We start from the raw sequence: 14,992 nt of genomic DNA, 5'->3' as shown, positions 1-14,992 counted from the left end.
TGCTCCTGCTGGCCACACAAAACCGCCTCACCAGGGCAGCAGGGCGGCCTTCCACCCGGGGGGCGGCTGGGCGCTGCTCCGGGTGCCCCCCGAGCCACCAGACCCGGGGCAGGGCTGGGCTCGGCTCCCCCAGCCCCCCCACCCCACCCGCTCCCCTCGGGCTCCGGGACGGGGCCGGCGGCCGAGCACCCCCCTGCGCGCACACACACACGGCCCGCAAGCGGCCCAGGCCCCCGCAAGCGGCCCAGGCCCCCGCAAGCGGCCCAGGCCCCCGCAAGCGGCCCAGGCCCCCGCAAGCGGCCCAGGCCCCCGCAAGCGGCCCAGGCCCCCGCAAGCGGCCCAGGCCCCCGCAAGCGGCCCAGGCCCCCGCCGCCCGTTACCTGCCGGTCCCCGCCGCCGCCCCGCATTTCAAACGGCGGCCCCGCCCCGGCGGGCGGTCCCGGGGCGGAGCGGGAGCGGGGCCGGGCCGGGCCGGGCCGGGGAGAGCGGGGCAGGGCGGTGCAGCCGGGCGCTGGCGCTGGGAGCGGCCGGGCATGGTGTCGCTGGGGGAGCTTCGCCCGCCGAGCGGGGCGGCCGGCGACCTGGCGGCGCTGGCGGAGCTGGACGAGGCGGCGCTGCTGGGGGGGCTGCGGGAGCGGTTCCTGCGGCAGCAGGTCTACGTGAGTGCCGGGGGCCGCGGCCGGGGCGGGGGGCGGCGGCGGGCGCTCTGCTGACGGGCTCTCCCCTCTCCGCCAGACCGCCGTCGGGGACATCCTCATCGCCATGAACCCCTTCCAGCCGCTGCCGCTCTACGGGAGAGAGGTGAGTCCCCGCGGGCCGCCGCCGGCCGGGCCCCGCTGCCGCCCAGCCCCTTCACCACCTCTCCGCCACCGCTTCCCCCCCAGGTCTCCGAGCGGTACCGGCACCATGAGACGGGCACGCTGCCGCCCCACATCTTCGCCGTGGCCAGCCGGGCCTACCACGCCATGCTGGGCCGCCGGGGCGGCGGGCCCCAGAGCCAGTGCATCGTCATCAGGTGAGGTCTGGGTGGGCGACCGGGCCGGGCTGGGGGCTCGCCGGAGCCAGGCTGAGGTGGGGGTCCGGGTGGCGGCCAGCGAGCTCCCGCTGGGCTCTCCCCGCTGAAGTTTCAGGCGAAGCTCGTCTCCGATGCTGTCGGTGAGTCAAAACCCAGCTGCGCTCGCAACGCATCGCTGTTCCCGAGCTGTCCGCTTTCCAGACAGGAGAGCGGGCAGGTTCCAAACGGAGGTGCGTGGCAAGCAAAGCTGGCTTTTGTGGAGCAGCTCGGCTGCCGATGCTGGTAACGCAGCTAAATATGTCAGGTTTGCTTCTGGAGGGATGTGGCATTGCAAAGATTGAACCAGTTCTGGGGAGAGCCGTAGGGTGCTCTTCTTTGGTGAAATAACTCCCACTCTAACTGCTGTAATAAAGGCTCTACATAATGGAAGGGACCTCCACTTTCCCAAAGTGGAGCTTCCCATATATAGCCAAAGAGCGGCAGACAGAAAAACAGCAGCTTTTTTGCCCTAAGACCTTTGGGAATCTGGTCAGGGAAATCTTATTGTCATGGGCAGTTCTGTACACTAGAAGGGAAAAAAATGGGCTCTTGTAACCAAAGAGCGTACTAGCGACATGAGTGTTTCACTCCATGATGTCACTATTGTTCTGCTGAAACTGTGCAGGGCAGCAGATAGCATCAACTAGTAGAGAAAACCTCAAACAACATCAACTAGCAGAGAAAGTGGCAAACAGCATCAAGGAGAAAGCCTCAAAACTCTAGCTGCCTGTTCTGAGTATTGTAGAGAACAGTTTAAATGTCATCTCAGTTAAAATGTTAACTGCCAGCTTGTTTGATTTAATATTCCCTTCTTTATGTTGGCCTTCTGATCATTTTATCAGTATTTTCAGCCTACAAGGTGTGGAAATGACTTGCTGAATCACTGCTGAGTGTTGTGGTGGGACTGGGAGCTGAGCTTGAGGGTGACTTGAACCCCACTCATTTCGCTAGTCTGCAAACCATCAGTGCCCATGCTTCACATGAAGTGCCCTCATGAAGCGGTTGCTGTGGAGTCAGCAGATGGAAGAGGTGCGGCTGGAAGGGCTCTTAGGGATGGAGAACGGTCATAGTATTTGTCTTGGGAAGTGGAAGACAAGAAAGAGTAACCTCTGGGTGTTTGCCAAGAACTCAGTGGTCTGACTGTTTTATGCCAGCAGTTTATGCTCTTAGAGATGGGAATCTGAGCTACCGTTGTGCATCTTGCAACCCTATTACTGGTCTTGGTGTTGCTATCACAGGAAGTTCACTTCAACTGTTGAAACACTCATTAATAAGATTATCTGACATGACCTCCACAAAGTTGGGGCAGACAGGGATGAGGACGTCACAGGTGGTTAGACCACAGTTCATCAGAATGGCACAGGGATGCACCAGGCTCTTCTATTCTTTGTGGTCTCTTTGGTCTCTCCAGCTTAGTCTGGGAGGTCTGGATGGCACGTTTCAGAGGTTGATGTTGAACGCAGTGGCTACCCACAGGTGACATGCTCATTGCAATCAAGTTGTCCTGTGCTGCAAATTCCACTGGCTCCTCTTGCCTTCCCAATCCCAACAGACATTAGTGACAGCCTAGGTATGCTGTGGTACAGCACCTGGGTCTCCTGGAGATGACTTTGCTTTTCTTCACAGCCTGGGGCACTTGCACACCTGCAGCTGGATAGTGTTTGCAGGACCTGGTGAAGCTGGCCAGCGTTGTTTAATATCTTTATCAATGAGTGCACCCTCAGTAAGTTTGCAGGTGACACCAAACTGGGTGGGAGTGTCGGTCTGCTGGAGGGTAGGATGGCCCTGCAGAGGGACCTGGACAAGCTGGACTGATGGGCCGAGGCCAACTGTATGAGGTTTAACAAGGCCAAGTGCCAGGTCCTGCACTTCGGTCACAACAACCCCATGCAACGCTACAGGCTTGGGGAAGAGTGGCTGGAAAGCTGCCCAGTGGAAAAGGACCTGGGGGTGTTGGTCGACAGCCGGCTGAACATGAGCCAGCAGTGTGCCCAGGTGGCCAAGAAGGCCAACAGCATCCTGGCTTGTATCAGGAATAGTGTGGCCAGCAGGAGCAGGGAGGTGATTGTCCCCCTGTACTCGGCACTGGGGAGGCTGCACCTGGAATACTGTATCCAGTTTTGGGCCCCTCAGTACAAGAAAGACTTTGAGGTGCTGGAGCGTGTCCAGAGAAGGACAACGAAGCTGGTGAAGGGTCTGGAGCACAGTTCTTATGAGGAGCGGCTGAGGGAACTGGGGTTGTTTAGCCTGGAGAAGAGGAGGCTGAGGGGAGACCTTATCGCTCTCTACAACTGCCTGAAAGGAGGTTGCAGTGAGGTGGGTGCTGGGCTCTTCTCCTGAATAGTTAGCAATAGGACAAGAGGAAATGGGCTCAAGCTGCGCCAGGGGAGGTTTAGGTTGGAAATTAGGAAAAAATTCTTCACGGAAAGGGTAGTCAAGTATTGGAACAGGCTGCCCCGAGAGGTGGTGGAGTCACCATCCCTGGAAGTGTTCAAAAAACGGGTAGATGTGGCACTTCGGGACATGGTTTAGTCTAGTCTACCCTTAATTGGTTTAGTGTGGACTTGGTAATGTTAGGTTAATGGTTGGACTGGATGATCTTGAAGGTCTTTTCCAGCCTAAATGATTCTATGATTCTAAGCTGTTGTGCTTGTTGGAGGGTACAAGGACAAGCTTGAAGCGTGGCAGTGGTGACTGATAGTGTTTTTGTGGAGGAAGGAAATCACTGAAAACAAAGAAATACCTTATATGTTGAGCAGGGGTGCTGTCTGGGTGGCACATTCTCAACTGGCAAAATGGTCTTATTTTGTTTGTGCATATTTGGGTGGTGGTGGCCTGGTCTGTGCTTGAGATCAGGTATCATAGTAGTATTTGAGGTATTTAGCCATCTGTGACATACTTGATCCCAATCACAGAGCCACTGGGAGCTACAAAGCAGTAAAGCCACACCAGATGCTCAAAGGTCGGGTGTGGAAACGGAGACCTGCCCTCAAGTATACCTTCAGCATTTTTTTTAAGTATACCTGCTGCATTTCTTCTTCCTGTACATACGCTGGAGTTCTCTGCCAGTATGATGTCAGTCAAGGACACGTCTCACTGATTGTACATTTCCCCTCCCAGGACTGGCGAAACTGCACTTTCCAAGTACTTCTCATTTGACTTGGAGGCGGAGGTGCAGGGCATGTGTAACAGTAGTGACGTGCACCGCTGCCGCTGTGGGTGTGTGGGCAGCTCTGCAGCAGTGCGCCCACATTCTCAACTGGCTGATGCTTGTGCATGTGTGAAGGGCCTGAGGTTTGAGATTGCTGCAGTATCTCAAGATCAGTATTCGGTTGTGGATATGAGATGGATGGGGTAAATCTCTTTGAAGAAAGAAGAAGCTGCCGACTGCAGCGTATGTGGGGGAGTTCATGTGTCAGAGCACTTTTGAAGGAGGTTGTTTTCCAGAAGTTAGATATATTTTTTTCTTAAGAAGCAGAGCAAATAGTCTGTCTGGTGCACCCCATCCAGAAGTGACAGCATGGGGTATATCTGTACTCCCTTGCAGGTGTGGGAAAATTCCCCTGGGGAGGGGTCAGGACCTCGTGGGACCCACTGTGTAAAGCTGTGGTGTGAGTTTGTACTCACACATGCAGTTTATCTGAAAAAGTTGTGAAACCCTTGGACAGGAGATCACTCTCAAGTGATGGGGCACTAAGACATAACGGGTAGAACTATACGGCTGCTGGAATTTCCTTTGCTTTTTCTTGGCAGTGGAGAGAGCGGTGCAGGGAAAACAGAGAGTACGAAGCTATTGTTGCAGCACATAATGAACCTATGCAAAAGCAACTCGCAGCTGGAGCAGCAGATCCTTCAGGTAGGTCATTACAGGATGGTGCCTAAAGGTTCAGAAGCAGCACTGCTGCAAGACAACTTGTGTTAGGCTCACAAAGCCTGCTGATGAATCACCACTGGAAGTCAGGGGGCAAAACACAAGACACATAAGAAAATAGTGGATAAGGATAGTGAAATAGCTGACCACAATTTAGAAGGGTTGGTAGGTCAGTAATTCTGTTTGCTGGGAATGTAGTGGTATCTTAAATGATAGAAAACTATTGTGATCATTTATCATGTTCTCTGTGACAAGGGATTAGGGCATTTTTCTGAATAATTTCCTGTTTGAGGTAGAACAAGGACTTTTATTAGAAAAATGAAGTCTTGATTTAATGATACACAGGGAGGGAGAATCCACACAGCCTTCAGTTACCTGTACTTGGCTACTTACTGTCAGGCACATACCTGCTAACTGGCTAACTTAATCTTTGCTATTGTCATATACCTTTGCCAGCTGATTTTGAAACATATTTGTCTCTTTGATCCAAAGTATTTCCACTTGAATTGCTCTTCAAGGAGTTGTGGGATTTTTTGAGCAAATCATACCTTAACCTTCCATGTGATCAATTAAGTAGAGTGAGTTCTTGGACTACTTCATTAAAGTCCGTGTTTTCTGGTTTCCTGTAGAACCAGAGAGACCTGTCTGTGCATGGTGGGTTAGCTTTGGCTGGACACCAGGTGCCCACCAGGCCGCTCGATCACTCCCCCTCGTCAACTGGACAGTGCGGGGAAAAACATGACAAAAGGCTTGTGGGTCAAGATCAGAACAGGGAGATCAACCAGCAAATTACTGTCACAGGCAAAACAGATTCAACTTATGGGAAATTAATTTAATTGATTGCCAGTTAACAACAGAGTAGGATAATGAGAAGTAAGAACAAATCTTAAAAACACCTTCTCCCCACCCCTCCCTTCTTCCTGGGCTTAACTTTACTCCTGAATTCTCTACCTCCTCCCCACAAGTGGTGCAGGGGAATGGGGAATGGGGGTTGCAGTCAGTTCATCACACACTGTCTCTGTCGCTCCTTCCTCCTTGCTCTCCACCCCTGCTCCAGCATGGGGTCCCTCCCATGGGAGACAGTCCTCCACAAACTTCTCCAACATGAGTCCTTCCCACGGGCTGCAGTTCTTCATGAACTGCTCCAGGGTGGGTCTCTTCCATGGGGTGCAGCCCTTCAGGAGCAGCCTGCTCCAGCGTGGGTCCCCCACGGGGTCACAATTCCTGCCAGCAAACCTGCTCCAGCCTGGGCTCCTCTCTCCATGGGTCCAGATGTCCTGCCAGGAGCCTGCTCCAGCGTGGGCTTCCCACGGGGTCACAGCCTCCTTGGGGCACATCCCCCTGCTCCAGCGTGGGCTCCTCCCCGGGCTCAGGTGGATCTCTGCTCCCCCGTGGGCCCCCATGGGTGCAGGGGCACAGCTGCCTCAGCAGGGGCTGCACCAGGGGTGCAGGGGAATCTCTGCTCTGGTGCCTGGAGCACCTCCTGCCCTCCTCCTGCACTGACCTTGGGGTCTGCAGGGCTGTTCCTCTCACAGATTCTCACCCCTCCCTTTGGCTGCAGTTGCGCAGCAATTTTTTCCACTTCTTCACTGTTATCCCAGAGGCACTACCACTGTCACTGACGGGCTCAGCCTTGGCCAGCAGCAGGTCCATCTTGGAGCTGGCTGGCATTGGCTCCATCAGATACAGGGGAAGCTCCTGGCAGCTACTTACAGAAACCACCCATGTACCCTTCCACTACCAAAACCTTACCAAGTAAAAACACTGTGCTATGCTTTGGGCTCTGGAATGGCATATTATTTTGGTGTGGTATCATCCACGCTGGATCTGAGGTGAATGCCTGTGCTCCATTGTGGGAATGTGGCATTGATACACCTGCTGGCTCCTGGGTCACACTGTCAAGCTGCTTCTGACCTGAGCAGGTTCAGGAAGCAGGACAGATGTATTTGCTCATCCTGGCCTAATGGACCCTGAAGGACTTGACTGGCAATTCTTGTAGCTAGCCTGCAATTTCTTCATTGGAAACAAAGTTCACTTCAATCCAGGTGAGCTGCCCTTGGAAAATTTAGAGGTGACAGAAGAAATAATAGTAGTTTTATTTGGTTCCTGTAGATATATTCAAGGGCCAAGTTAGCCCTTTTGGCTTTACAGTGTCATGCTGTAAAGCTGTGTTCAGTAGGTGGCCCAGCATGTACCCTAAGGCATCATTGTTCCAGTTGGCAGGCATTCTTTGCTCAAATATGGAAAACTTGTCATTTGACCTTGTTTGCATCCAGTTTACCAGGCTGGTCTGATTGGTCTTTTAGTTTCTTTATAATTCACTGTCCCGAGCCTTATGCTGTCTACAGATCTCAGTACCTATGTTGTCATGCTTACATTTACTGAGTGCCATGTTTACCTTGTTTATTGTTGTAGTACAGCAATCGAATTATCTAGTGATACCATGACAGATGCTTTCTGGGAATCTGTTATACCAACTTTATCTTTTAACAAATGAGTAAATGATCTTACTGAGATCAAATCAGTTTGATCATGCTTATTTTCAGTAATCTCATGCTGCTTAGTCTTTGTTATGTTTGCCTCTTCCACTTCTTTTATCCAAGTTAGGATAAAATAGGTGCTCTTGAGTACTCATGGAGTGGTTCCTATTCCAGCTGGATGCTGAATAGTAAATGCTGAAGTTAAACTTTTCCAAGTAAGTTAGATTGGATCACTTAATTTGAAGAATACTTGTTCTACTTGCTCACTTGTTTTAGGTAAATCCGTTGCTTGAAGCTTTTGGCAATGCCCAGACTGTGATGAATGACAACAGCAGCCGCTTTGGAAAATACATACAGCTGCGTTTCCAGAAGAATACAGGTAAAGTCAAGGGCAATTACTAGTTTGGGGGATGGTTAGGCACCGGAGGGAGTGGACTGAATAGCCAGAACTTGTGGAGAGTGAAATTTTGACACTTGACTCCCTGTGGAAGGGGTGTGCAATTAAGTAAAATCTTACAGTAACTACAGCTGTAGGATAAGGCCTGGGTTTGGACAGTGTGGGAGTGCAGGAAAGATATGGGGCTGATGGTGCAGGGGAGGTATCAGTAATACTCTATGGTGCCAGAAACCTTGGTTGCTGCTAAAGGAGATGAGCAGACATCTCTGAGATGATGGGAAGCATGGAGAAGCCCATTTCCACAGTGCTGGGCAGAGGGTGTTGTACACAAGAAAGTTATTTTAGACAATTCCATGCTCCTATCACCAAATCAGAGGTGCAGGACAGCTCAGTCGGCTTCATGTCCCCAGGTGCAATGTTCACCCTGTCACCTTCTTGTGTGCAGTGCGAGGTGCAAAGCTGAGTGAGTACCTGCTAGAGAAGTCACGTGTAGTGCAACAGGATACTGGGGAGAGGAATTTCCATATCTTCTACTACATGTTTGCTGGACTCTCTTCGGAGGAAAAGGAGATGTATGGGCTATTGGATCCTTCACTCTACAGGTACTTCAAAGGCAGACCCTAGTTTAGTCTTCATGATGGGGGATGGAGGGGAAAGCAGCATAATGGAGCCTGTGCCTCTGCCCTCTGGCTCTATCTGTGGAGCCTGGTACAGGTAAACGAATGGAAGCTGGAGTGGGATCTGAATGGAGCTGCATGAAGAGATCTTATGGGTCATCATGGAAGCTGGGAGGTCTGGAGTCTCTTTTTTGTTGCGTTACCATGGAAAAGTTGCTTTCCTTTCACATCTCTGCTGATGATGATCTGCTTTGGTCCTTTGGGACTGACTTGCTATACTGATATATGTAAAAAAGTGTGACAGTTTTGTATGGGATATACACTTTCTTAGGTACATAAGTGGACGATTTGGTACACAGGATGTAGCTCAGCACTGGAAGCACAAATACCAAGAGGTGTGCAATGCCCTTGACATGGTGGGCTTCCAAGAACAGGTCAGTTCTGGGGTCGTTTAATTTCCATCTGTACTTCCTGCAGGCATAGGATTTCTTTCCTGCTGCTTTTTTTAGGCTCAGTCCTATTTCTCTCCTCTCTGGATTTTCCATGTTGCTTCCAAACCACCTGAGTCTGTCAGACTTCGTGTAGAGCCTTTTCCCACAGGCTGCCTGTGCCTTTCCCTCAGTTCTCTGACTTCTGGGGCCTCCATGTTGCATATGTTACATGCTGATAGGTTTTCAGTCTCCCTTCTGTTGTGTTTTAGGAGCAAGTGGACATGCAGGCTATCTTGGCTGGTGTGTTGTCTCTGGGCAACGTGACCTTTGAGCCTGAGGAGAGCACTGGGTCTGTAAAAGTGAGTGAAGCCTCCCGGGGATGGCTGCAGGCTGCAGCGGTGAGTCACAAGAAAAACTGACAGAAACCTAATGGGTATGATGCTGGTTCCCACTGGCAGTATGACTGCAGGAGCTGCTCCTGCCAGAGATGGCACAGGACATTTCTGCCTCACAGTGTGAAGGGTCCTGAAGAGCAAGGAGTTTTTCCCAGAAATGCACAGTATGGCCCCACAACTGCATTTGTGTTCACTGCTGTTCATTCCCAAAGAGACACTTCCCAGCTTCTATTTCTCGCATGTCTAGAACCAGTGTCTTGCATATGTCAGTATTACACGTGTCTTGTTGACTTCATACAACACAAGCTTTTTAAAATGAAATGTTGTATGTTACTCAGTGTGATGAGGCCTTGAAGAAATTCAGGTGTGCAGTATCTGAACACTAGTTCTCTGGTTTTGACAGATCCTGTCCAAGGTTACCACCTTAACTGCTATCATTTTTTGTTGGTTATCCAGAATTAAACATTCTACTATTTCACATGAAATTATCGCAGACTAAGAAGTATATATTCCCCAGCACCATCCCATTTTTATTATATGGGATGGATACATTATCTTGCTTTGCTAACAACACAGAACAGAAAAGCATGACATATTTCTGCTTTTTCTGTGTCTTTTTATTTTGACCTATTTGAAATCCCAGCACCCTTGGTTTTTGGTTTCATTCTCATGTCTTTGCCTGTTTCCCTCCTACACCATACCTGAAACAACCACCTACATCTGTTCAGCAGCCAACTTCTTTTTGTCTTCTTAAAGTCTGCTCATTGTTTTTTGCCCACAGGAGGGGAATTCCTGTTAAAGCAGTCACTGAGGGGTTCGGTGGTGTTTGAGTTCCTTTTATTTCCTGTCTGTTGTGGGTTTCTGTGACTCTGATGTCTGCTGAAGCTCAGAACCCTCAGCACCTGCACAGTCACCTCTGTGTGGTGCTGTTCAGTAAGTCATTAAACCACTCGGCAGGGACTGATGTGGCTCCCAAAGAAGGTGAAAGGTGGCAGCACTGGGAGAACAAAACAGAAAGCATTTCAGAAAGAGCACAAGAGTGAGCTTGGTCACGGCAGGGATAATGCAGATCTCAGAGCCCGCATCTGACTCCAGTGCTGTGAGATGTTAAAAGTAGTATTTGCCTTACAGTGGAGCTCAAAGGCCTGAATCTGAATCATGACCCCATTACACTGGGTGTTGCACAGACACAAGGAGATGCAATCCCCACATGTAGAAAAAGGGTTTACTATTGACTGTCCTCATCTATTTCCTCTCTCCCAGGGTCAGTTTGGAGTCCAAGAAGATGAACTTTTAAAATGCCTTATTTGTACAATGTCAGTGACCCGAGGCGAGCAGATTCAGCGTTTTCACACCCAACAGCAGGCAGAAGGTAAGAAACGTAATGAATTGCAGATGTGCTGGCTAGAAAAAGTGACCAATATTTGGTGGAAGGGTGTCCCCACACATGTGCAGCTTGTTGAGAACAAAGATGTCTGTCCGTGCCCCTTCATTCCTCTTGCACAGAGGCAAGTATATCAGTGTTTATATGTTTAGTCTCTTACTGACATGTAGGTCCATGAATGCTGCTTTTGTTTGATCTCTAGGAGACTGCAGAGATTAAATGAGAAACCAAGGAATTAGCCTTGCTTTCTCCCTCAGTCCAGCCTAAAGGGAAACTCCATCTATATTTGTACAAAAGAGGGGAAGGCTCCTGTTGCAGCATGCTGGCAGTGTGCAGACCTCTAGGTAGTAGGTGGAGAAATAACTGAGAGAATCAATGAGATAGCACAGTATCGGGGAAGGAGTGAGGTGAAGGGAGTATATTAAAGTAGCAAGCACAAGGTGTTATTTTCCCTTTCAGTAAGAAAATAAAATAATCCAAGACAATCTGCACAAAAAGGTTCAGTTAAAAGATTTTAAAGATTTTTTAAAAAGGCATGAAATCCCAGGATTTCCTGGTTATTGCTTAAAATAAATGAAAGAAAAAACTGAAAATGGGGAATTAGCTAGTTGGGTTTCCCAAATGTCTTATTTTGCATCTCTCTAGACAATAAAATAAACATCTCCCATCAGTAGGTGCATCATGCAGTAGGTCATGTTGATTTGGTCTCCTTCTTCTTAGAACATCAGCAAGTTTTCCATCAGTTGCACCCTCCTCTTGCCCACAGCGTTTAAACACTTGGCAGCTGTGGGCTAGGAGGAACAGAACCATTCAATTTTCCAAGTACAACTTGGGGCCTCTCACTTGGTTTAGCAGTGAGCAGATCCATACTCAGTAGACCTGCAGAGGGGAAAGCAAGTCTCTGGCTATTCTGAAAAGTGGCTGGACTTTCAGAAAGGAAATTTTCCATTTTAGTTGGTCTCACAAGTGCCCTAGTATGCCATATCTGATCATGTAGAAAGATTGTGAAGATTTCAGAATGAAAGAGCTGGTTTTGAGCTTACAGAGGGCAGGGACAATCAGATACCAAATATTTATCTGATCTTTAAAATAGCTTCATAAACCACTAGACATTGTTGCTAGAGGTGGATGTATTGAGCCAGCTTGTGTGCTGTGTTCCCTGCTCTCCTTGAAGAGCTTCAGTGAGCTGCTGTTGTTCTCTCTGTGCAGATGCTCGGGACTCCATTGCAAAGGTGGCATATGGCCGAGTATTTGGCTGGATCGTTTGCAAAATCAATGAGCTGCTGGCTGAGAACGTGGATCCTGAGGTGGAACTGAGGGAGATAGGTGAGTCCTGCTTGCCTTGCTCCTGTTCTGTCCTCAAATGTGCGACCCTCAGCCACGACGAAGGAAAGGCACAATATGAGGTTTTGCAGAGATTGCATGCAGGGATCCATTATCAAAGACATGATCATGGTGGAGATGCTAGTCAGCATCATGAAGTCTGTAGGGCCTTGGCCAACTCTGAGCAGTTGGTTGGTCTGAAGCTACTGTGAAGCTGTAGTTCTGGGGCACTCTGGCTTTGCAGAGGAGCCGGGGGTGGCAGTGGGGCTTCTCCTAACTAGTTCTTCAAGAGGAGTTATGGGAGAGGTGCTGCTGGTGACTTGACTGGGGTTTCCCTATGCCAGAAGAGCTGGGTGGTGGGAGATTTAGTTGTGTGTTGTGGTACGCAGCTGTCTGCTGGGATGGTCTGTGGGCTCCATGATGTGCTCATCTTCCCTCTTTTAGGTATCTTGGATATTTTTGGATTTGAAAACTTTGCAGTGAATCGTTTCGAACAGCTTTGCATAAACTTGGCCAATGAGCAGCTGCAGCACTTCTTCAACCATGTAAGTCTGCTGCGGGTGATCTCACCTTATGTGGCAGAGAAAGCAGAGCACTGATCTACCTGGCATATGAAGGCATTGCCTGGGAGGACAGAAATGGTGATTAGTGAAGCAGGGTAGAAAGCAGCAACCTTCCCTGCTGTGTTAGGAGAGCCACTGGGGCAGGGAAGGAAGAAGAGACAACAACCCCATGCAATGCTACAGGCTTGGGGAAGAGTGGCTGGAAAGCTGCCCAGTGGAAAAGGACCTGGGGGTGTTGGTTGGCAGCCGGCTGAACATGAGCCGGCAGTGTGGCCAGGTGGCCAAGAAGGCCAACAGTATCCTGGCTTGTATCAGGAATAGTGTGGCCAGCAGGAGCAGGGAAGTGACCATCCCCCTGTACTCGGCACTGGGGAGGCCTCAACTCAAATACTGTGTCCAGTTTTGGGCCCCTCAGTACACGAAAGACTTTGAGGTGCTGGAGTGTGTCCAGAGAAGGACAACGAAGCTGGTGAAGGGTCTGGAGCACAGGCCTGATGAGGAGCAGCTGAGGGAACTGGGATTGTTCAGGCCGGAGAAGAGGAGGCTGAGGGAAGACCTTATTGCTCTCTACAACTGCCTGAAAGGAGGTTGTAGTGAGGTGGGTGTTGGTCTCTTCTCCCAAGTAGTTAGCAATAGGAAGAGAGGAAATGGGCTCAAGCTGTGCCAGGGGAGGTTTAGATTAGATATAAAGAAAAATTTCTTCACAGAAAGGGTTGTTAAGCATTGGAACAGGCTGCCTAGGGAAGTGGTTGAGTCACCATCCCTGGAGGTATTTAAAAGACGTGTAGATGTGGTGCTTTGGGAGATGGTTTAGTGTGGACTTGGTAATGTTAGGTTAATGGTTGGACTTGGTGATCTTAAAGTTTTTTTCCAACCTAAATGATTCTATGATTCTAAGTAGGAGGGTCAAGTAGTGACCAAAGTTGGCAGGGCGGGGACACTTACACTCTAAGAAGTGTTCTGCTTTACGCACCAGCATCAGTGAAGGACAGGCCTATGGATGAACATGCAGAACAGCAGTTTCATCTTGGGCCTCTCATGCCGTGAGTGAGAGAGCCACGCCTCTGCCCTCTGTTCAGGGTGGGAAGGAAGGTGTTCAGGGTCGTCTAGCCAAATCTGCTGCATGCATCAACCTCTTTTCTCTCTGTTTCAGCACATTTTCCAACTGGAGCAGGCTGCCTATAAGGAAGAAGGGCTGCCTTGGGAGACTATCACATTCAAAAATAATGAACCTGTTCTGGTGAGTGAGAGGACTGACAGAAGAGAATTGCTCCATCCAGCCAAGAGAGGAGTCTTGCTGTCATAGGGAGGAGATGCACCTGGGAATAACTTCTTCAAAGGGTGGTGTAGGTGGGAGTGGATGCCCTGTGCTGCTTTAGCTACGTGTAATGTGTCTCCTTTCCCTGCAGAATCTGCTCCTGGCCAAGCCACTTGGGCTCCTGTCTCTTCTGGATGAGCAGAGTGCATTCCCTCAGGTACACATGAGATAGGGGGCAGAGAAAATAGTGGGGGGGAATGTAGCAATAAATATCTAGGCTGCAGAGAGAGCTCTTATGTTGGAGTATGACTTTAAAGAGCAGGATGAGCAGAAGTGTTCCCATGTGTGACTGATGAGACAGGACAGACAGATCAGGGACAGTCTAAAGATACTGGCATCCCTGTGAAGAGTCAGAGAGAGACTACAGTGTGAAGCTGTTGCACAGCCAGGGCCACTTCCAACACTTTGTTTTGCTTCCATGTGCCCTGATCAGGTCTCTGTTGCAGCCTTATCGTTTGATTATGAAATCTGCTTTCTTGCAGGCAACTGATAAGACATTCGTGGATAAACTAAACAGCACCTTCAAGGGGAATTTAAACTTCCAGCCAGGCCGAGGCCATGTTTTGGGCTTCAGTATCATTCATTATGCTGGGAAAGTATGTATTGTTTGCAGGAAGAATGCTGTTGTAACCTATAGGAGGGGGGAAATGTGTTGCTTGACAAATCAGGCTTTAATGTTAAGGAGTATGGTCCGACAATGATCTAACAGAAGTGGTGTGTTCCCAGGGACTTGTCTTCTAGGATTCCCTGGGATTTCTGTAGAAGGTATAGGAAGAGAGGACCCCTGAGGGAAGTGGGGCTACCTCTGGGAAGCATAGAGTGTGAGAAGAATCTCATTCTATTGGAGCTCTAGTCTTAAAATAGTCCTTTATAAAATAAAAGCCTTGCATCCACTGTGCAGCACCAAAGGACCATCTAATGGCTTTACCTTTACCTATCGGGTTCCAGAGCGTAGCAGTCACTATTTTATTGAAAGCACTGAGGAATGCAGTGAGAGCAGCCAGGTGTTTGGGAAGTAGAGACAATTATTTATACGTTCAATGGTATCTAAGCAGCTTGGGGTTTAGGACTATGCATGTAACCTTATTGCTGCCAATTTAGAAAGCACTGGCCCAAATATGTTGAATTGATTGGAGATAATTTTTGGAGCAGAAGCAGA

General features: G+C 49.7%; 1 protein-coding gene across 1 annotated transcript in view; it reads left to right on the top strand.

Moving 5' to 3' along the window:
* Window positions 1–533: 533 nt before the first annotated feature.
* The window catches only part of LOC104026858 (myosin-IIIb), a 28,178-nt gene continuing 13,719 nt past the window's right edge, over window positions 534–14,992 (top strand). Inside the window, exons 1-14 of the mRNA XM_075726367.1 lie at window positions 534–659; window positions 736–801; window positions 885–1,015; window positions 4,808–4,910; window positions 7,682–7,784; window positions 8,248–8,404; window positions 8,751–8,853; window positions 9,120–9,209; window positions 10,509–10,617; window positions 11,839–11,955; window positions 12,397–12,497; window positions 13,669–13,755; window positions 13,925–13,990; window positions 14,316–14,429. Coding sequence (XP_075582482.1) covers window positions 534–659; window positions 736–801; window positions 885–1,015; window positions 4,808–4,910; window positions 7,682–7,784; window positions 8,248–8,404; window positions 8,751–8,853; window positions 9,120–9,209; window positions 10,509–10,617; window positions 11,839–11,955; window positions 12,397–12,497; window positions 13,669–13,755; window positions 13,925–13,990; window positions 14,316–14,429 — 1,473 coding nt within the window. The remainder of the gene's footprint in view (window positions 660–735; window positions 802–884; window positions 1,016–4,807; window positions 4,911–7,681; window positions 7,785–8,247; window positions 8,405–8,750; window positions 8,854–9,119; window positions 9,210–10,508; window positions 10,618–11,838; window positions 11,956–12,396; window positions 12,498–13,668; window positions 13,756–13,924; window positions 13,991–14,315; window positions 14,430–14,992) is intronic.

The sequence above is a fragment of the Pelecanus crispus genome, chromosome Z (assembly GCF_030463565.1).
Source record: "Pelecanus crispus isolate bPelCri1 chromosome Z, bPelCri1.pri, whole genome shotgun sequence".
In the NCBI taxonomy this organism is placed as follows: Eukaryota; Metazoa; Chordata; class Aves; order Pelecaniformes; family Pelecanidae; genus Pelecanus; species Pelecanus crispus.
The sequence above is the reverse complement of the archived record's forward strand: the minus strand, read 5'-3'. Positions and strand labels throughout refer to the sequence as shown.